The sequence below is a fragment of the Diprion similis genome, chromosome 2 (genome assembly GCF_021155765.1).
Source record: "Diprion similis isolate iyDipSimi1 chromosome 2, iyDipSimi1.1, whole genome shotgun sequence".
NCBI lineage: Eukaryota > Metazoa > Arthropoda > Insecta > Hymenoptera > Diprionidae > Diprion > Diprion similis.
In genome coordinates, this window is record NC_060106.1 from 2,066,756 (window position 1) to 2,088,706 (window position 21,951).

Consider the following 21,951-nt stretch of genomic DNA (forward strand, 5'->3'; position numbering starts at 1 on the left):
CCAATGAAAAAAAAGAAAACATTGATATTTCAAGACTTATCGGAAATATCTACACTCTTGAACAGATTTTTAAAACTGTCGGATACACTAAAATTCATATTAAGTTGACCAAGGGCTATCATGAGGAAAAATCGATTTTAGCCTAGGACCTTCTGCTTCCTGTTCACATTTACTATCGCGCTATTGCAGATCCCTCACGCTTATTCTCTTGTCATTAAAACCCGTTTATTTATTCATTCTATTACACATCATACCACTTGGAAAATTCATCCAACATGCTGCACGTTATTTTATTGAAACAAAACATATATGTGTTCTTATTTACCCAGAGTCCATATCATACAATATTATCCACTTACACTCACATGCTCCCTATTTAATATTTCAAGAAAAATGCTTCTGCACATTTCAAAGTTTCACCATGAAATTACTGGACTTTAAGTACAGTTACAGGTTTCCTTGAAATATTATTATATAATAGAATAATTTATGTGAAATGGTAAGACACATGAAATAAAATACTGAAGAGAATAACATCCAGTCAATTTCTATCGTACAACGCATTGAAAAACATCTAATAAACTAAAGAATTCTGGCAGTGCATAGTTATAAAACCATTTGACTGTTTTGTTCATATCCCTTCATTTAAAAATGATTACTACCTGATTCAGTTCAACTTGATGGTCTATAGAATCTGGGAACCGTAAGCAATGACTCATAAACACCGAGTGTCAGCCTAAGCTCTGATTCACTCACTTAACCCGTATACAACTGAATAACATTTCACTGTAAAATCTTTGTACCGTGCTAAATCAATGTTTTGTCAAAGATCACTCCACGATTTACGGATTAATTACGTTTTATACAATGCCTGAGAACTAAGGAAAGAGTAGCGACGCACTATTATGCATATTTTTCACATGCTTTTTATCTACGCTGCCAATGATCGCGCGAATGATTGTGATATTTGTAATGTGGAGGTCGGTAGTTGCTCCCGTGTCTGGGTCTATTACTAGACACATTGTAATAAGCTCTCCTGTGATAACCGCTAGATCGACTCCAACTTTTGCTCATTTGGTATTCCTGGAATGGATTATAGTCAGGATTCGCTCTATCCTTATACTCTCTATGACCTTTTACTTTTTTCATGCGACCTCGGTCGATTTCCTCTTCCTCAGAGTCCAGATGACGCTTACGCTCTTCTCGACGTTCCGTGCCAATCTCTCTTTCGAGGTGCGCTCGTCCTCCGTTCCAATTTGACACTGTGGACATTTTTATTTTTAGTGACAAGTCTTTCAGAAAAAATAAGAATATCAATTGATTAGATATTAAATTTCGAAAATATTATTCTATGATTCAAAATTTTAATTATAAGCTTTTCTTCGTAAAGAATCTCTAAGTTCTTTCAGAGACACACATTTGTGTTTTTCTTTTTTTGGACAGTTAGATCCGGCTTACATTTTTACATTTATGTGGAGCTGTTCACTGCAGACATGGATCAACGAGGATCAAGCTCAGATTGGGAAGGCGGTGGGTCATGTAGACAACTATCCTGACTATCTTAAGAGTGTCATAACTAACATAACATGACTATTAACTGTTCCACGCTAAACGTTTCGTAGTTTGGAGACCAATAATTATTCTATTCAGCGTGATTAGTGTTCCGTAAGACACGGAAAACTGTTGGTAATATCTGTTATAAAACTAGGATGTTTGATCTGTTTCTTAGAATGGCATGAAATCTAGTTTTGCTATTCGTATTTCAACTAATTTTGTTCCGACTATTCTAACTAAATAAATTTGTCTTTCAAACGTACCAACACCCGTCATACAATGAAAAAAATGGGAATAAAACTCGGAAATAAAAGTCAATTTCAAACCTTGTTTTCTAACGCCATTACTATTTTCTTTTTCAAATGTATGACGTGCTTGAGCTGTCTAATAATGAACGCTATTGTGTTTGGCGATTGAAACATGATGCGATTCGATGGCATGATACAATTCATGATGTAACTCTAATGTGAAGGGAGGAGGGTGACTCATGCCCTTGAATTATTATGCATACCATGACTGATCAATAATTGAACACCACAGAACTCAGAAATATCAATACAAATGTATTTCGGAAATACAAATTGGTGGAAGAAATTTTATAGACATTAATGAAGCCAGTGGTTGGCTGGTAAATATCTGTATCCGAAAGCCACCGGGTCCGTCCATAATACTTTTGAATCATTTTCAGAAACAGCAATAACACTTTTCAGATGAATATTTCTACCAAAATGAATTGCTTATCATTTCAAAACTTGAGGTATTTTTAATGAAGTAAAACTTCCAAAAACTTTTGGCTTAAAAATTATTTGTCGTAAATATGACATGAAAGCAAACATTCTTGGGATTCTATAATATGATAGTCATGCTTTTATTATGTACAAAGTTTATCTCAAAATTCAACTATTGATTATTTGAAAATGAAATAGTGGAATAGTATATTGTTTTACATGCGGAAAGTGGGCAATTTTCGTCAAGTATGAATTTTGCAACATGTGCCCAAAGCTAGTGCTACATTCACACGAGTATGAGTGCTGCAATTGCACGAGCCAGATATCAACCATCTGCACGTGTGATATATCCTACTTTCTGCACCACCCGTAGAAGAAAGTTTGATCTGAGAAGCACCGAAGTCGCCGTTGACAGTACTCAAAATCAAGGTTGAGTAACTTATGCTTACACACAGCACGTATAATAATTGGGTTGTCTGTAAGTGCATATGCGCCGAATAAAACCCTAGTGTGTAAATATAGAATTTCAATTGTGCACATTTATTAAATCAATACGCACTGTGTCGTTGTGCTTAGATTGTCTAAACCCAATTTCACGTGCTGTTAGTGGCACTTTCGGTGTTTTGCAAATCGAATTCTCCGCGCAGGTTTCGCAAAAATATAGTGTGTGACACATGCGAATAGGCGAGATCTAACTTGTGTGATTACAGCGCTTGCCTTGGCTCATGCCGCTAGTACTTCTGCGATTGCAGCACTTGCCTTTTGCTCGTGCCACCAATCTCGCATTCGTATTTGCGCCAATACGAGACTTGCCTTTGGTATATGCTGCAAGTTTCAAACTTGTCGAAGAATGCCCACTTTCTGCACTTGTGACACAATATACGATTCCGGTATGGTGGGCCAGGTGACTCAAAATGCTATAGGACAGAAAGTACATGATACCGGAACTAGAGTTTTGAAAAACGTCAAAAATAATATCTGCTGTTTTTACACGATTAATGAATAGCAGGCAAAAGTCTCTACACACTATATTTTCAAAAAAGGTCGACATACTAGAACTTACAATAGAATTGACTTCAAAAGAGTCAATATTATATTGAGAAAATATCCTTACTTGGGGCTTCTGGCTTCCAGATACAGAATCACAATGTATATAAATATAATATAAATCATTCATTTGTTATAAATCAGATGATTTTAAAACATGGCATGGTTGTAATTTTCATTTTTTTTTTTTTTTCACCTTCATCAAATACTCTGATATTCTATGTTTTTTTTTATCTGTATCTACTATACACAGTACACTCGTAATATGTACCGTGAGTTTTTGCTGACTTTGGATACTCAACATCCTACAGTAGGCCCAACATAGATGGATACGCGAATATGAGCTACCGTGGCACTCCTACTGCAGCGAATCCACTCCAAACCAAGCCTTATGCATGTCGTTTACACTCGTGTTGGACTAGCTACAGAACGTGAGATCTCTCAAATCATAGAAAACTCACGGTACATAGACAGTGATCAACACTTTTCCCCAACATGTGTTAATTGAGGTAAACGTAATTTGGACTTGACATGAAATCTTCCAACCCCAGTCAAAAGTTTTCTCTGATCGTTAGAAGTTGAAGATTTTGTAGCACCAGCTGATACAATGCTGATAGACTTCGGCTTAAGTTTGGCTTTTACAGGAATCTTGTTCAGATTTGAATCCAGTCCACATGGCGTCTTTACTTCAGAATACTCAAATTCAAGGATTTTATTTGGTTTTGAGCCATGAATGTTTCCTCTTTTTTGTAAGAATGGTACATTTTGTCTTCTTCTTGACTGATTACAGGGGACTTGTCTATTGAGGTGCGAATTCAATGTGCAAAGGATAGGCAGAGAACTCGGGAGGGATGCCTTTTTTTTTGTATACTGACCAGAAGAACTGCCATAACCTCGGTGGGACATTTTCAGCAGATGTGATACTGTGTCTGAACGATTCGTGCCGCCAAAGTTTCGGAGCGCAGCTGCACTTGGTGGTGCTGTATGGTGGTTCGCTGATCTAGTGGCATCTTCCCTGAAAGAGGCAATTTTTTTATATTGACAGATTCAGCATCGGAAAATTATCAAATATATCCATGAATGAGATAGAAACTCTGTGACTATTCCAGGTCTTGAGATTTTTCTTGGTTTCAATTTAGGAAAAGGGCCATAACATCCCACCCAAAGTTCAGAACAAGATGAATAGTTTAGATAACTTCCAGCACCCAGTGAAATGATTCTGAACGAATTCAAATAACACAGATAACAAAAATTGAAAATTCTCTGTCGACCAAAAAGAGCAAACTGAATTCCCAGTTTTTCCAAGTTTCATAAAATTAGGCACTCGGATGTTCTGGAAACACGAACAGCTCATAAACGAAACAATATTCAGCAAAATTTTTGTTACACACTAGTGCGTACTTCTTGGCAAAACATTTCTTATGTAATACATGTACAAACGACTACTTCAAAAAATTGATTGTACTAGATTCTCAATATCTAATTATTGGTAAACGATCAGGTGGTTAAATGCAATATGTTATTATGTTGACTGTCGTATGGAAATCCTCAAATTCTTAGACTTTTAGACCTTATTATGTACGAGAAGCACGCTGGAAAAAAAAGCTGAACCCAACTATGAATTCCATTTTTGGATACGTCTGTAAATTGTCTGTAAATGTTTCTGTGAATTTTTTTAAAAGGTATACGCCCGTATAAATAAAGTAAATAAGTCAATCAATAAATAAATGTCTACAACATTGCCACAAACAGAGACTGCAAAATTTCCGTATCTCACAGTATACGTACAGCTTTGAAAAAAATTGTAGCCAAATCAAAATTTTGGCACCAGCGTATATACACATAATTTTTCTACAATTCATAAGGCGATACGTGATTCATTCTGCAATGGTTTTTGACTTTACTTACACTGTATAGTCTAGGATGGCCAACGAGATCAGACTTGAGATCTACTGTCTACTGTCTACTGTCTAGAGTCTGTGCGATCTACAAATCTCAACTCTTTACTATAGAATTAAATGAAATATTTTCTAACAGAGTCATCTATTTTTCTTTTCCTTGTCACTATAGACTGGCCTAATAGCCACCTAATAGCCATCGACCAGTCAGCTATCCCTATTGTATACAATACCCGGTAAACTGTAAACACTGTATAAGGGTCTTCCATATCGAGTCGTCAGACTTTGTCAGGCGTTACTCAAAATTGTATTAAGCTTTTAAGGTGTTGTGATACATTTTTCAAGAATACGAACACTGATTTTCAGATGTTTCTATGCCATCTTTCGATGCTTATGTAATCATAAAAAATCGACAAAGTGGAAAAAAGAAAACGGAATTTCAACGGAACATATTTATTTTACTCAAATAAAAATATGAACAATTTTTCAAATCTTGGTGGTGATATCGAAAATTCCCTGGGTTTTAGGATTTCTAAAGTGAAAAAAAATTCAATAGTAACTCCAGGAATTTAAGGGTTTTCCAAACTAGTAGACATACTGTCGTTATTTCATCATTTCAAACTTATGTATCAATCATAAAGCTAAATATACTCATATTTTGCAAAGTGAATTGCTTGAAATTCGTTTTAAGGTTGCAAAATAGTGTAAATTTTCTTCCAATGATGCTTTACAATAATGTTATTATATTATTAAATTTCTGTTGTTTCCAACTGTATAAAAAATCAGATCATTTTATGGATTTTCAAATGAGTGAAATTACAGGTTTGATGGATCATAAACGGCTTTTTTCATCCTAGATCTCTAGTCTGCCAAAAATGTTTTTTTAACTGCAACTGTCAATTTAATTGGATTGGTTGATTCTTTGCATTGTTAATATACGCAGATTTGTAAATGTCACCTGACTGCTTTCTAAAGTGTTTCTGAAGATAAAGAAAATCAAAGTAAATGCAGGAAAAGTTCGAAACATTGAAATTGTGGACCTTTGAATCAATCAGATAAAACACAGAGATTCGTGAGAGTTGTGTAACAGTTTAGCCTGGTTTAAAAAATATCAGTCAAGTTATAAGCAATGTGTACTCACTTGTTGTCAGTAACAGACCAGCCATTGGGTGTAGTAGCCGCTGTGGGAGAAGGTGTATCCTTAGATATCTGCCAACCCTTAATACTGCTTGCACCAGCTTTTGTAGGCACTCGTTCCTCTTGATCAGTCCTAATTCTTGCAGAATTGTGTAACTTCTCTTTTCCATTTATCTCTGGTTTAACATTCACCTCTCCTTTGACAATTTGGGATTTGAACGAATTTTGAACTCCATTGTTTGTCGTAATAATCTGATACTTGTTACCTTGCAATGTTATATTTTGGCTGGCTGACTTTGAATTTGTATTTATAATTGCGTTTTCACTTCCTTCAACAGTTTTCTGTACATCTTTCGACTTTGCCACAAACTTAGGGGAATTCTCTTTGAATAAAGATCCCGTCTTGTATGAAACATTTGTCGAATTTTTCGTCGAGGTTGCCAATTTCGAAACAAGGTTGCTGTTTGGAAGTGTTGGATTTTTGATACCGTTTGTACCGGTTTCGTCTTCTTCGCTTGATCCGTCATATGGTACTAAACTATTGTCGTTTGAAACTTTGCCATTCTTGAGGTGCATGACTAGCCTAGGATGAGATTTATCTAGCAGCTTTTGGGGAAGCTGAGGGCCAATGAAGTTGGCGCTCTTCTGTGGTGGAAGCTGCGGACCAATAATTTTTTGTGGAGGCAATTGTGGTCCAATCACTCGATCCTTTGATTCCTGACGGTTTGCAGATGAGTTTATTATTCCATTGAGAGGAATTATACAAGAGGTCGATGGCTTCAAACTGACTGTTTTGCTTGCACAACCGTTAGACAGTGGGGACAAATTTTTCGTTGGCACTAATCCATTCAATTTTGCTGGCTGTTGATTTTGCAGCTTCGTTTGGAACTGTGACTCCATTTCAAATATCATTATATAAGCATTTGTACTGAGTACATTGCTCAGACTCGTCGGACGCACCTGTGTGAAACGATAAGGAGAGATAAGTGTTTGTATTCTTTAAAACTTTAACGGCTATTCAATTATTATTAAAATTAGTTCATAGCGTATGAAAATTCAATTAAAATGTAGGTCAAGGGGATACGTGAACGCTTGCTTAGAAATACTAATAAAATGATTTTCGTCAGAACTCTGAAGAATTTGAGTATATTATTGCTTATTGTTACACTTTTCACCGATATTGGGTTTGAAAAGTTGAATATTTCCAGATTTTTATGCACAAAATAAGGTCAATCTGTGGCATCTTCGTTTCTTTTTATCAGCGGTGAACATGATAATTATTGGCCCAACGTTCGCAACGTGAGATTTGTTCAGATAATAAGTGAAGTATGATTGAGCTTGCTACAAAAAGTGCTTTCAATGCAAAAATCCGTGATTTTTAGTCACGATCTGCTTCGAAACACGTTTCAGTACTCACACATGTGTTTCATTCCAACGCATGTATATGTGTGGACGTGCGTATATGCTTGTATGCAAAGAAAATTTTGTATCCTGATTTCGGAAAAAACGGCTTTATTGACTTGGATTGGAGTAGGGTGGAAAATCGAGTGATTGGTGAAAATGATCCATGAAATTCTTTAAGCTTCGACTGATCTCTATTGAATTGGACAAAATTTAAGGGGCCTTACCAGTGTAACCCATGAAAAATTAGGCGATTTTCAGGAATTTTTTTAAAAGAAAGTACTCGATAGAATGTTTTGAATTTTTTTTGAAATAATAAAGTATATTTTAAGTTTTTTTTTTTTTTTTTATAAAAATATTGAAAAATAACGGAGTTATTTGCTGTCTTCGGAGGTGCCAAAAAAAAAGTTCCCCAACTGCTGACATGATTCCGGCCGAATGAGTAGCTCAAACAAAAAAATTCAAAAAGGTCGTTGAAGTTGAAGGTATTTCCTATACAATGACCTAAGATTTTTGAAAAATATCAAAAATTAACAGAATGGCGTAGTTCTGAAAAAAGTGTCGTGTTTTAGAGTGAGAAAATGGTCGTTTTTTTAATGCCAAATTGACAATTTTCAACCAATCAAAAAGATCGTACGTCATTGTATAGTAAATATACTCAAAAATACTCAGTTTCATTTTGAAGTTGATCGGTCAATTTCTCTTTGAGTTATGATGTCAGCAATTTTGAAAAATGTCGTTTCGAGAAAAACGCGTTTGAAATAGGCAAGTGGAGCGGCTTATACCTGCGAGCGGTCGCTCTTTAGAACGCTGTCATTCAAAAACTATTCAAGATACGACCTTGCCGCTCTCACAGGATATTCTTGAAGATATAAACTATCGAATGAGCCAAAAAAAAAAAATTCGATTTTTTGAAAGTGTCACACTGGTAAGGCCCCTTAAGTGTTCGGTAGAGAGATGTCACCAAACTATTGAAACCTCTTCTACTTCTGGTTACATATATCCCGAGTTCCGAAGAAACGGCCAAATCAATTCAATTGAAATTACGGAGAAAAATTAATTATTCAATGGAGACAATTTTTTTTCACATCTATGACTTTCGACTACAAAATGTTACTCGGTCAGGGTTCAAAAAAATTTATTACATCCGTTTCTTTTTATTAATCTGTTAAATTTTTTGCGTACAGCAATTTGTCCTCGTCTTTATTGTTCGTATACCTAACAAATTAGACTGAGCTCTTAAAGACTAGGAACACAATAATCTTGACATACCAATTGCGAAAAAACTGGTTGTTCAAGTAGTAAGTAAAGTTCGTTTGTTTATCTAGCTTTCTATTTTTAAGAACGTCGAAGAAATATCATTTGATTCCTTTCACAACTTTAGCCATCTAGACCTTTCACTTTTCAAACGATACAAATGTGTATCTATTCAAATAGTAGTTTTTGTACCTAGGGTGTAAAGTTTTACACCGTGGTGTGAACAATATTTTTCGTCACAGTAGGTGGAGGGTATGCAACCAAGGTCGGAGGAAAGAGCATTTGTTGGAAAATGAATTCAAACGAATAAAAGGAGGAATAGTGAGGTCAGGGCGGGGGAGGGGATGCATGGGGCGAAACCCCTGTCAAAAGGTAGGAAAGGAGGGGGGGGGGGGGGGGGGGGGCAAGCCCACCCACCTAGACAAAAGTTATCTGCAAAAAATGGAAAAATAGGTAATGAGAGAATAAAAATAAATCAAATAAAAATATGTATTGTTGAACGAAAGAAAATGTTATTGGATATAATTCATATTTTTATTGGCAGCCGCGAGTAATTTCGCAGTGATAAAATCATCACTGTTTATACTTTGAACTTCCATAGTAGCTATTTAAAATCGTGACAATAACTAATTAAAAGCTACTGCTATGACGTTATGACACGAACTGCAAAGACACGCCAGCGGTCATTTTATCGTGCGATGGGCATCGGGATAACTTTTTATTCACTTGAATTAAAAATCATAATAATATGTTTAAATCCTTTAATTCGCGTTAAATCGAGCATTTTAACAATTTATCACTTTACGCCCGTAAATGTTGCTTAGTCCAGCATACTTTACGCCTACTATGACGAAAACTTATTTTTTGAACCACTAGACACTTAGAAGTATAGTCAAACCTTAGTTTTAGGTAGTAGGGCACACATGAAAAAATGTAGAATTTTTCCAAAAATTTCTAAAATCTTCTATCATTTCATTTTTATACATAATTTTGGGTGGATCTGGAAAATGTTTAATTGAGTATATTTAATACTGTCGCAGTTTCTGTGATTTTAAATGCTATACAAAGCAATCTACCTGAACTCGATCAGCTCGAAACGTTGTTAGCTCATACGACTTCCTCTATGTATTTGTCAATTTTAAGTCCAAACATTTCAGTTAACATGTACAGTTTGTTAGTTACTGTATATATTATATACAAATAACGCTGAAACTACTTGAGTTCGGATAACGCTCAAAAGGCTTCAGACTGAGAATATACTATATAAATACAAAAAATAGATTAGATGGTTTATTATAACGAAACCTTTCCGAGTTTAATTTCTTTGAATTATGACCCATGAGTAAAGAAGTTGAAGGAAAATACTTTTTCATGGCACTTTCAGATTCCAAGTTACACGCGTCCGACAATTTTTTGATTAAGGTATTCAGTGAAATATACTCTATACAGTGTGCATTACAAGTACCTGAACTCCTAAAGACTTTTGAACTTGTACAGCTATCGAAATGAAAGAGCTTAGCTGATTCAGTGTGTGAAAAGTGCCCTTGCTGGAAACCAATCTTAGTCTTCTACTGCTATCTGGATCAAAGTTATTTCATAAAACGTCATTTTCTGTATTCATGAAACGTTAACGTGCAAGTCAAAACTCTCATCATAAAAAAATTCGACGCATCAAAACACATTGAAGTTTGAAGGAATGGGAAGCTCATTTATTTGTTGTTTATCCAATTTTTTGTTGAACGGTAGCGCGACAAATATTTCCTCATGTGCTTCAAATGCCTTAATACGTCAGATTTTTTATGACAGCAGTTGTGAAGTACGCAAAGAACTTGATAGATACAGAAAATTAGGCTATTTCGTAATAATCTTGATGATTAAATGGCGACAGGTCGCTGAAACTCCAACTTCCCACAAATGCAACTGAGCAACAGGTACTTCAAACAAAGCGGAGAGAAAAGGAAGCTTTCCAAACTGTATAGTACTTAACACTTGACTTCAAATACATTTAAACATGGCTTTTCCAGTTTATTGGGTATTTTTAATTTTCGTTATAAAAAAAATGTACAGTATACCTCGAAAATTGAAATTGAATAACTAAACGTATAATTTATAATGAATGCATTAAAACTACACCAGCTGATTGAAATACAAATCTAAAGCTCCCTTTTCGAGTACCTCGGCCGGAATGGCTCCTAGTAGAATTTAAGGCGTTCAATGGAAAAATGCCGCTTTCGACCCAACTACTATTCTTACACCGTGCATATGACACTTAATTATAAGAAGTAATTCAAAATACAGTGACTCGCTAAGGAGCAGCAGCACGGCCGAAGGGCTGTACCTATATCTAAAATAATTTATATTCCGTTAGACGCCCATTTGGATTTACCACATAAATCAAACTGAAATTCAGCGAGCATATTCAGCTTATCTTGACCTTGAATGAAGCCGACACTCGAGCACCCTTGTCCTTGAAGATTATCACCCCATCCTCCATATATTCTCTCATAAATATGGGCGGAATTGTTCACCCTTCCAAAAAATATATTTTACTTTCCCATCCATATTCTACAGATTTCATTCCGATATCTGGGTCATTCCATGTCACAACAAACATTTTGCAGGTAAAATATCCATTAAAAATTTTAATTTACCTGAAATTTTTCTGATGCATTTTATGGTTGAAACAAAGAGATACGTGTTCGACAAAATCAATGTAGTATCCATATTGGCGATTTCAGAATATAATTTTCAATTTTAAATTTGGTCTACACCTCTTCTTTTATTAGCTATATCTTCAAAAGTAATGAAGAAAATTGAACGAACAAGAAGGAATCGCATACGTTTTTTGCCGGAGACTATCAAATTGATAATTCTAGAAAAATGTGGTTGCATACGTTTACTAATTGTACATTGACTCATTAATTTTGAAAATGGGCCTACAATGGGATCTTTTTGAAAGAATTCGATCTTCGTGCCTTATGACGGTATGCACGAAGGTATACATGGTTCCTTTTCAAATTACCGCCATTACAGCCAATATTAAATTTATGCTTTATACTTGATCTGGTTGTTAGATATATTGGAATAAAAAATTTTCTTGTGATGAAAACAAATGTTTCAAAAATAAGTACAAACGAATGATATGATTGAGTACCTTTAACGGCCTTATCATTGGCTTTCTCAAATCTATCATTAAGGTGCTTATAAAGACGCGTTGTACATCTCGAAAACGTGGGGATGCAAAACTTCTATACCGCTCGAGCGATCAGAGTGAAACTTAGGCAGTGAATGCCTTATTTTGGCAAAAAGTGGAACATATTTTTAATTTTTCAACATTTGGAAAAAAATTTTACAGATTGGTTACCACCCACAGAAATTGGCCAAATTTTCACAGTTGCACTGAATGGATCGAACTCTCCAGTATGATGCCACTCGGCGGTGATGAAACACACATTTTGAACCCAGTCCCATGAGATTTGATGGTGAAATGACGAAATGGCAGCTGATCTGGTTTTTGATTACGAAGAACACCGAAATCTCATTTTGGTGACATTTGTCGGTAATTTTTTACCGACACTACACGCATACATTATCGGCATGCGCGTAATGTCGGTAACAAATGTCGCCAAAATGAGATTTCAGTGTACTTCGTAATCGAAAATCAGATCAGCTGCCATTTCGTCATTTCTCCATCAATCAAATCTCATGGAACTGGGCTCAAAATGTGTGTTTCATCACCGCCGAGTGGCATCATACCGGATAGTTCGATCCATTCCGTGCAACTGTGAAAATTTGGCCAATTTCTGTGGGTGGTAACCAGTCTGCAAATTTTTTTTCCAAATTTTGAAAAACTAAAAAGACGCTCCACTTTTTGCCAAAATAAGGCATCAACTGCTCAAGTTTCACTCTGATTGCTTAAGCGGTATAGAAGTTTTGCATCCCCGCGTTTTCGAGGTGTACAACGCGTCTTTATAAGCACCTTAGAGCAGGTTTTTAATCATCAGCTAAGCCAGCTAATCTTTTTATTTTGTTATTATTAATAATGGAACATTTCTCAAATTTCGACGAGGTTTTTTTTTTGTGCAGAATTCATTATTAGCATTATCTTTTATGATTATTTACTAATGATGCTACGAGATATTCACCCACATACATTTAGCCATATGCAAATATCTCTTAATAGGTCAGAGTTAGGAAAATTCTATCTAAGTACTTTTTTTATAGATCGTGAAATTTACTAGAAGAAACTGTATCCAGATAGTTTATAAATCAAACCGTTTACCAGAAATATTTTGCAATTTTCCGATTTTCTACATGTTATTTAAATGGTAAATGGAAAAAACAAAACGAGCAACTCTGAATATTAATATTAAGAGCTCATATTTGGATGAGATATACTACTGGCGATGCTCTACCAACATTTTGATGCACGTTTGTTAAAAAAAAAATTTTTTTTGGCTCATGGGGATATACTCGATCAGGTATAGCAGATGTTGATAGTGATGGGATATTTTAGGGACGACAATTTGTACATGGGAGGTACCCTTCCACCATTCTTAAAGTAATCAGGAGTAAGATGTGACATATCGGTACTGTTTTTATGAAATATTGATGCTAGAGAAAGTAGATTACGATTTTTAATGATCTTCGAAAAGAAGCCATTGACGGCGACCGATTGCGAGTTTTGAGTTGGCGCGTGTTATGTCGAAAAAACCAATCGAAGAATAAAATATAATTTTGAATATTTGCAGAGTTATAATTTAAAAGATAATCCTATACCACACTGCGTACCGTCATAAGTCAAGATGGAATTCCTTTAAACGATGGCATCACAGGTCCATTTTGACAATAGATGGGTTAATGTTCAATGAGTAAGCGAATACAGCCATAGTTTTTGTCAATTACTTTATAATTAGCTGTCAATGGTAAAAAGTAAGATCAAAGAATTCAACCAATGCAATTCACGGTCAAATGACTATACAAAAAAAATCATATCACACTATTTTGACGGGTATTTCATGACATTTCCGATGTTTTCTTGTTTGTTCAATTATCGTCATTAGTTATGAAGATATAGCCATCAGAAGGAGAGTGTGTATGCTAAATTTAAGATTCGACATTGCATTCTAATATCAGAAATATGGATAAACATAAATATCTTTTTTCATTCGTAGAATACATTTAAAAAATTTCGATTAAATTAAAAATGGCGATAAATCGCGATTGAGTAGTAACTGAACTGCACCCGTTCAAAAGTTATTCAGGGGTCCCGATACTTTTCACGCAATCTCTATACAGGGCAAGCAGCTTCAAGTGTTACGCAATAGCTTCTCGGAGATAACTTGAGGCGCCGAAAACTTAGGCTGAAAAAAATCGGTGGCAAGGGCCGTACAATAAATAAAATGGATTTTTGTGAAAACAGTATCACCTGAGAAGTTTCAATTTTATTGTAATTACTTTAAATGTGAACCATCTTTTCAATATCCTTTATAATACAGTGCAGATTATAACAAATCGAAAAACAATCAAATGTAATTCTTTGACGTGTTGCGGAAAAAATTTGCTTGAATTTCATTAGAATAGATCTTGTTGCAATGTATTTGTCTGCTGCATTAGTCGGAAACCTTCTCTGACTAACGTACGTGAGCTAGTCTGTAAATTCCGGTCAACAATCATATCTCCAAGATTTGATTTTACTACAATTTGGACATATTATGGCGTCCACTAAAATGTAAAAGTCCTCCAATTTTTAGGCTATCAGGCTTTAACGTCCACGGGAGACCCGTCGATTGATTTTACCGCTTTTTGGAGTTTTTTTCGTCGAAATTTTAGAATTTCTTGTCCTTGGAAAAAAAATTGAGTTAATATGTTTACTTTCCAAAAAAACTCTCATCTGTCCGAATCTTAAATCTATTTTGGTCGAATTTTTTCAGGTTCCGCATACGAAAAAAAGTATTTTTATTATTTTATTTCAAGGCTGAGAATTTGGCCGTAGAGATCCTAGTTTTTCAAGGTAGTGCGATCATGTAATCGTCATCAAGCTGTATTTGTGTAAATAGTGCACACATCGCGTCGTTTTACGCGTGGAATGACTCGATCCGAAAACGGCTGTAAATAGAATGTGATTTTTTTTGTTGAGTATTTGTCACGTACATACGTCGCCATTGCTAAGTTCAGTCTAGTGTTATTGATCAAAAACTCCTTTTCGTTCAAAGGATCTTTCAAATTTTAACCGCATTGGATTCGCAGCCATATTCACGTCGCGTCACTTTATCCGTTAAACGTTGAGATGTGTGCACTGTTTAGATAAGCTTAGTTCAATAACGATCCCATGGTTCTATGTAATGGTATTATGTAAGAAGGAGATAAACTCGGTCTTTTCGGGCCACGTGTAAGTCTGCAATTTGAGTCGTAGGTGAGCATGCGTGCAAAAAAACCGTTACCTCCTTGTTGCACTCGATTCTTTATACAACAAAAGTACGTTACGCGTTTTTTCACGATGCGTGGAATTGAGGTTAGAGCCGCATAATGTCAGATTTCTGTACACCGCGCATGCACATTCGCAGACTCAATCTACCGTCATAGAAATGGGTACTTTGTGTATGGAAAATCCACATGATAAAACGCGTGAGTATACTCGTGTTATATAAAATAAATTTTTCCAACACCTGCTTGGACTTTGTTTCGCGAAGTTTGTGGAGCATGCGTCAAGTGCCCCATTTCCGAACGTGCGATAAAACAGCGGTAGTGCATACATAAAACTGGAATGCTCAATTTTACACACTTGGGCTTGCTTGGGTACGTGCGCACTTCCGGTTAACTTAATTTTACGCACGGCTTCATCCAGCGGAAGTTATTCAACCTCAATTTTACGCGCTGTCCGTGTGACTTTCGTTGGTTCACAAATGAAACTTTCTTTTGCAGGTAATAGAACAAATAGCGCGTGTCCTACATGTGGATAGACGATATCTGATTCGTGTAATTACCACAGACTTAGAGGCATAGACTGCTATAAGAAACAGGTTTAGTCAACAGTTCCAATACCTATTTGAAAAAAACAAAATATGTAACCTATGCATGATTCGTGCGTTTTTTAGATCTATCGAGCGACCCTGAGGTGACTTTTTTTTACCAACTCGAAAAAGTGGGTAATAATCAAATATTTTTGCCCGCTTTTTTGAAACGTTAGCAAAAACGACCGTATACGCACATACGCGCGTGCACATACACGCACACACACACACTTTTTCCTGTTGAAAAAATTCAATCTAATTGTACCGTAACTATGAGGTGCCGTGTCGAAAAAAGGTAACCTTTGTGCCGCTAATATGCACATAAAACGCTGAAATCAATACATGTGTTACAACAAATGTGGTGTGCACCACGAGCTAAGTGGGATTTTTGACCTCATGTGGTTGCAGTACTGCTGGTTTAAAAAAGCCCACTTTACGCCCTTCGTACACAATATACTAATATTGAGAACTGTCCTTTCATTTAAGTATGTTTTCGAGTGGATACAGTGCAACTAAAGTAGTTACAAAAAAGATGTACGTAATTGTTGTTCTCATTTCCAACATTAATTTCTAATTCGGTTTAGAAAAAAATACTGATGTTCGCCGAATAGTCTCAAACGTCATGAAAAATAGATAAGCTTAGTACCTATTAATGCAAAGTTGCATACTTGAGGATCATTGTGTCCACTGTGTAATGGACATCCAATGTACGTGCTAACTTATTGTAATGTATAAATAAAATGGAGTAGCAGTGAATCTTTTTCTCCGCTGTACTTTCATCTGTTACATGGTTTCAGTATGAATCTATAAGTCATTTGCTTGAATTTGATAATAAAACAGAAGCTACACGTTGCAAAAATTACACGAAATTACACAATATCAACATTTATCGTGTAAAAAACAATGTTTATTTGTGTTTCGCAAAAGAAAGGAAATGCTTTTATAATTTCCACACTGTATAATTTAGACAATTCTTTTTCCATGATTTCTGCGAAAACTTTATTTGGAATTCTTTATGTTACGTAGAATAAAATACTATAATTTCTTTGTGAGAAATAGAAGATGTATTACACATGTTCATGGTACGTATATGCATGAAAAATACATATATTTATTTAATGTGTACAACGTAACTGCAAAAAAAGATACGGTATTCAAAGAACGTAATTGAAAGGAATAAGCCTTCATGTTGGATACATTATTTCTATCGATTGGTCATCAATTCTCCGGTTTCAATATTTTTTGTCAATCACCAATATGTTTTCAAATTAATTAATCACCTAATTAAGCTTTCCAACTTCATTAATTTTACAATTTTACAATAATAATCCAAATAGTGATAAAAAGATGAAACTTCAATTTTTTCAAAATTTGGGGAAATTCTCAAAAACTCAGATATCTTAGTTGGAAGATACAGAATCGAAACACGTTCAAAAAATTTTTTTTCCGCTATTCATTTCTGAAAGGGTGTTGCGTACTGCCGAGCAGCGTTTGATACTTTACCTTGTAATCAAGAGCAAGTTATATGTATGTTGGAATGATAGAAAATAAAAAAATAACAATTTTTTTCCGCGTAAACAAGCTTAAAAGTTTCGTTTGGATATAAAAGTGAGTCTGTAAAAATTTGAGCTCTTAATATTAATATTAAGATGCTCCGCCTCACACTTTTCTGTATTCCATACGAATAACACGGGAAAGATGGTTTTTGCTCCTTCTGATTTTGATAACTAGCTAACGACGCGTTGTGCAGAAAATTCACGGATACATTTTTGTATGAAATTGAACGCTCTACAAAAACTGTCTCTTGTCATTTTTTGATAAATCTACTCTTTCAAAAGTTATAGGGGGTCAATTTTTGATCCTGAATAACTTTTGATAGAGTAGATTTATCGAAAAATGATAACAGATCTTTTTGTAGAGCGTTCAATTTTCTAAAAAAATATGTCTGTGAATTTTCTGCACGACGCGTCGTTATCGTTATCTACTTATAAAAATCGCAAGGAGTAAAAACCATTTTTCCCGTGTTATTCCTATGGAAAATAGAAAAGTGCGATGCGGAGCATCTTAATATTAGTATTAAAAGCTTAAATTTTTACAGGGTTAATTTTATACCCAAGAGAAATTTCCAAGCCTGTTTCGGCAAAAAAAATTTCATTTTTTTATTTGAATCACCCTGTGTATATACCCAAGTATATCAGAGAAATTCATTGACCCCGACCGTCTAGCTGTGACCAGACTGGGTCTGGGATGGATGAAAAAAAAGACAACAGTCTAAAAGTATAAGTGTTGTTTCTAGTTAACAAAGGGGTATTACTATTCAATCATCATTTTCAACGGTGAAAAATATTTGAAAGTTTAAAAATCTGTAGTAGATGTCCAATTTTCAATAATTTGTAAGTGAAATCTGAAAGTAACTGAGAACTTTAATCAATGAAAGAGTTTTTATTCTTCACTGAGAACAACGATAAGTTCAACGAGGGATAACTTCTGCAATCATACATTAATAACTCATCAAATTACATACTAAGAATAGACGAAAACTGGACATTTTTAGTTTTTATTGCATTTTGCACTTTACAGTTAAGCTAGTAATGATTATTAACTTTTGTAGCACCTAATTCAATATTACTTTGTTACCCTTCTTTCTGGCGAACAGAATTTTTACAAGAACTAATATAAAATTTACGACTCAAAACTCAATGATATAACACCCTTTTCAATTTTTCGTGTTGATAGTGGGAGTAAAAAAAATTTAGAATAATCGACATTGATACTTGCAACAGTGTCCGATCTAATACGCTCACCAAATTGTTTTCAAATCACTTCTGACCAGGAATCGTCAACAACGAATTTGTTCAACCAAACTGCTTTGGTACTGTAGTAGAGTAAGTAATGAATTAAAACTCAATTCTATGGAAAGCTTATGATTCACATATTTTTACACAAAATCTCAGGATGTTTTCTCGTGGGTTAGCTGTTGTACTTAAATTGCGTAACGCATTTAGGGTTATTTTTTTACCCCTACCACCCTCATGTAACAGACGGTAACAAAATAACAAACTCCTCTCTACCCCCTATGTTGAAGGGAATTTATCAATTCTTTTTTTTCAAATTCAAAATTTCTGGTATTCTTTAAGCATTAACTTCTATACTAAGTTGGCTGACTTGTACCAAAAATCGCCGCATACCACTACTATCAGATTTGCTATTGGGATTGTCACTTTGCAATGCGCCATCTCCTAGAAAAAAAACAAACTAATTCAACCAGGCTGACTGCTGATCATTGACTGTGTTTTTTCACGTGTGGATAGTAAAACAGGTGTATCACGATTACGTTTCATTAATTAATGTGACATGAGTCATTTGAAACCCCAAGAATTACGATTGGCCTTCATTGAAAATAAAAACTCAGGTTATGTGGTGATAAAATGGCGCTGACAACCAGACTCAGACATCATGAAGACATTTTCCAGCAGGCAAACTCTGGCGCGCCAAACTTAAGTCAAATTTTATTCGCCATCGCTGTAAAGTTTGATCTTCACTTCTTTGATTTTGATAAATTACGTACAAACGTTAAAAACGCTCTCCCCTGTACCATAACAAATAGTAACAAATTGGTTTGACTCCCCTCTGTCTCTAAAATTGTTACTTAATTTAGCCCTAGAATGCATGTACGGGGTTGTTAACGATCCTAACAGTCCTTTAAACTGCGATCTTAACCTAAAAATTGACACTATCGGGTGAGGACCGTGACCATAATGAGGCTGCGCACTGGTCATTGTGCAAAACAATTGAAAAGAAGAGCTGGTTCACTAACTTCCCCCCCTCTGTAGCTGCCGTTGGTGTTTTGTGAAAGTGAATTTTACTTTTTTACTCAAATGAAAATATTAATTTATTATTACGTAATTTAAGCGTCAGTAGTCACATATAATATTTAAAGCCATATAATTCACATGCCGAAGTAATTTTCTCCGCGAAGTCGGACGCTTTGTAAGAAATGTACGCCAGAGTATCTCATTTACGTGAACTGAGCAGCATCGTATAAAACCTATGCTATTTCTTACGCAGAAAATTGCCGAAAGATACAACTTTGCCATCTGCGAGGAACACCGAACGTGCATTGTTGCCTTTGCACTACCGCAATCGAATGAGTAATACGATTCCTTCCTGAATTTATTATTAATAATTAAATAAAATTTTTTTCATAAAATATATTGACAATATACGAAAACCCCTTACAAACCCTTTTTTGGTACTTTTTTATTGACTTTTTTCGTATTTCCGCATCTCGTATTTTTCCCATTTTCATATCGTGAAATAAATATGCTTTTCCAACCGGACATAGGCATAGCAATTTTTTCTTGGTAGTCCGAGGTCCTCTCCGAAATCACGTGAGGAATTTGGAAATCGGTTCATTACAAAAAAAATATGAGATTTTGTTCGAAAACTGCCGTCCTTACCGTTTTTCGCACTTTTTGGTAGTTAATTGAATTTTTCACAAACTAAAGTTCAAGTTCAACAAAATTGGATTTGCTCTTCACTATTAGTTCCTTATTGACAAACGAAAATATTTATGTACTTACAAGTCCCATTATTGCTTTTAGAATAATTTTACGAATGAGAAACGCGTGGAGTTGTTAAGGTGCCTGCCCAATTGACGAACTAAAAAACAAACGTTTTTTCAAGAATTTTTTTAATGAGCTTCAACTGTAAATATTGATAAAGGCTTTGATAGGCTTAATACACTCTCGAATTACATAAAAGAATTTTTTTATTGATTTTAATCACTTTTTAAATAGGCAAATCGTAGTTGAAAATCAGTCTGAAAAAGGTAGGTCTGCGGAGTCGAAGATTTCTCGGAGATGGTTAACCTGAAACTAAAAAATCGAATCATTTTAGATTCAGCATGTTAATGGCCTTGGAATGAATCATACGATTTTTTATAATTCCAAAATTAACAAAATAGCGTCCATTTTTCGAAAAAGTTGAAAAAGACTACGTTTTTTACCATTTTTTGCAAAAAAATGGAGTTAAAACCAAAATTTCGAAAAATGTATGATTCATTCCAAAGCCATTAGCATGTGTAATCTAAAAACGTTCGATTTTTTAGTTTCAGGTTAACCATCTCCGAGAAATCGTCAACACCGCAGACCCACCTTTTTTTCAAACTGATTTTCAACTAAGATTTTCGTGTATAAAAAATGATTAAAGTCAATTAGTCGCCGAATTTCCAAAAGTGAAGTGTGGTAAAAACGTTTTAAGGTTTTGTTTACTCGAACAATTTAAGCACGCGTTTTGTCTATGCTTACACAGAATCATTGATGCCAGGTCCGTAGAATAAACAAATCTGAAAAATGTCTAAAGCATCATTCTGCTGTTGCCTGCGTTTCATGCTAGCTTCCTATTTACTCTCGTACGCAGCTTTTTGATCAAAACTGAACGAGAGGCACGGTCCCTTGAACCTCTATAACTCCGTTAATTTTACTCCGATCTTCATGAAATTTTGACAGAATATTCTTAAGGTGTTGGCCAATTATAGAAATAATTTTTTTTTAAATGCAAAAAAAAAAAAAGAATTTTTAATCCATAGCCCTCCTTAACAACCCTACTCATGCGTTAGTAGAGAAGATAGAAAAGAGATACATGGGTTCTAGGGTTAAGTACGGCCCCTTATTGACCTGAAATAGATAGTGTTTGTTTGAATGGGTGTTCATTTTCAGTTCAATTTCATTACAGTAGGTGGGATGAGAAAAAAAGAGCAAGCATGAATGGCATGTAATATTGTCCATAGAATGCAATGGCTATATTACTTCATTTAAATCCACTTTTCTCATAACTTAATTTGTTTGAACAATCGATGTTTGAATTAAAGAGTAAAAAAATATCGTTTCAGAAATTGCTCTTTTTATGTTCGAT

General features: G+C 34.9%; 1 protein-coding gene across 3 annotated transcripts in view; it reads right to left on the bottom strand.

Moving 5' to 3' along the window:
* Window positions 1-557: 557 nt before the first annotated feature.
* LOC124416573 (ubiquitin carboxyl-terminal hydrolase 36) overlaps window positions 558-21,951 on the bottom strand; it is a 40,150-nt gene continuing 18,756 nt past the window's right edge. For all 3 annotated transcript variants that reach the window (XM_046897767.1, XM_046897769.1, XM_046897768.1), the window contains 3 exons: window positions 6,369-7,324; window positions 4,205-4,344; window positions 558-1,262 (listed from right to left, as the gene is read on the bottom strand). In XM_046897767.1, coding sequence (XP_046753723.1) covers window positions 928-1,262; window positions 4,205-4,344; window positions 6,369-7,324 — 1,431 coding nt within the window. In that variant the 3' untranslated portion in view covers window positions 558-927. The remainder of the gene's footprint in view (window positions 1,263-4,204; window positions 4,345-6,368; window positions 7,325-21,951) is intronic.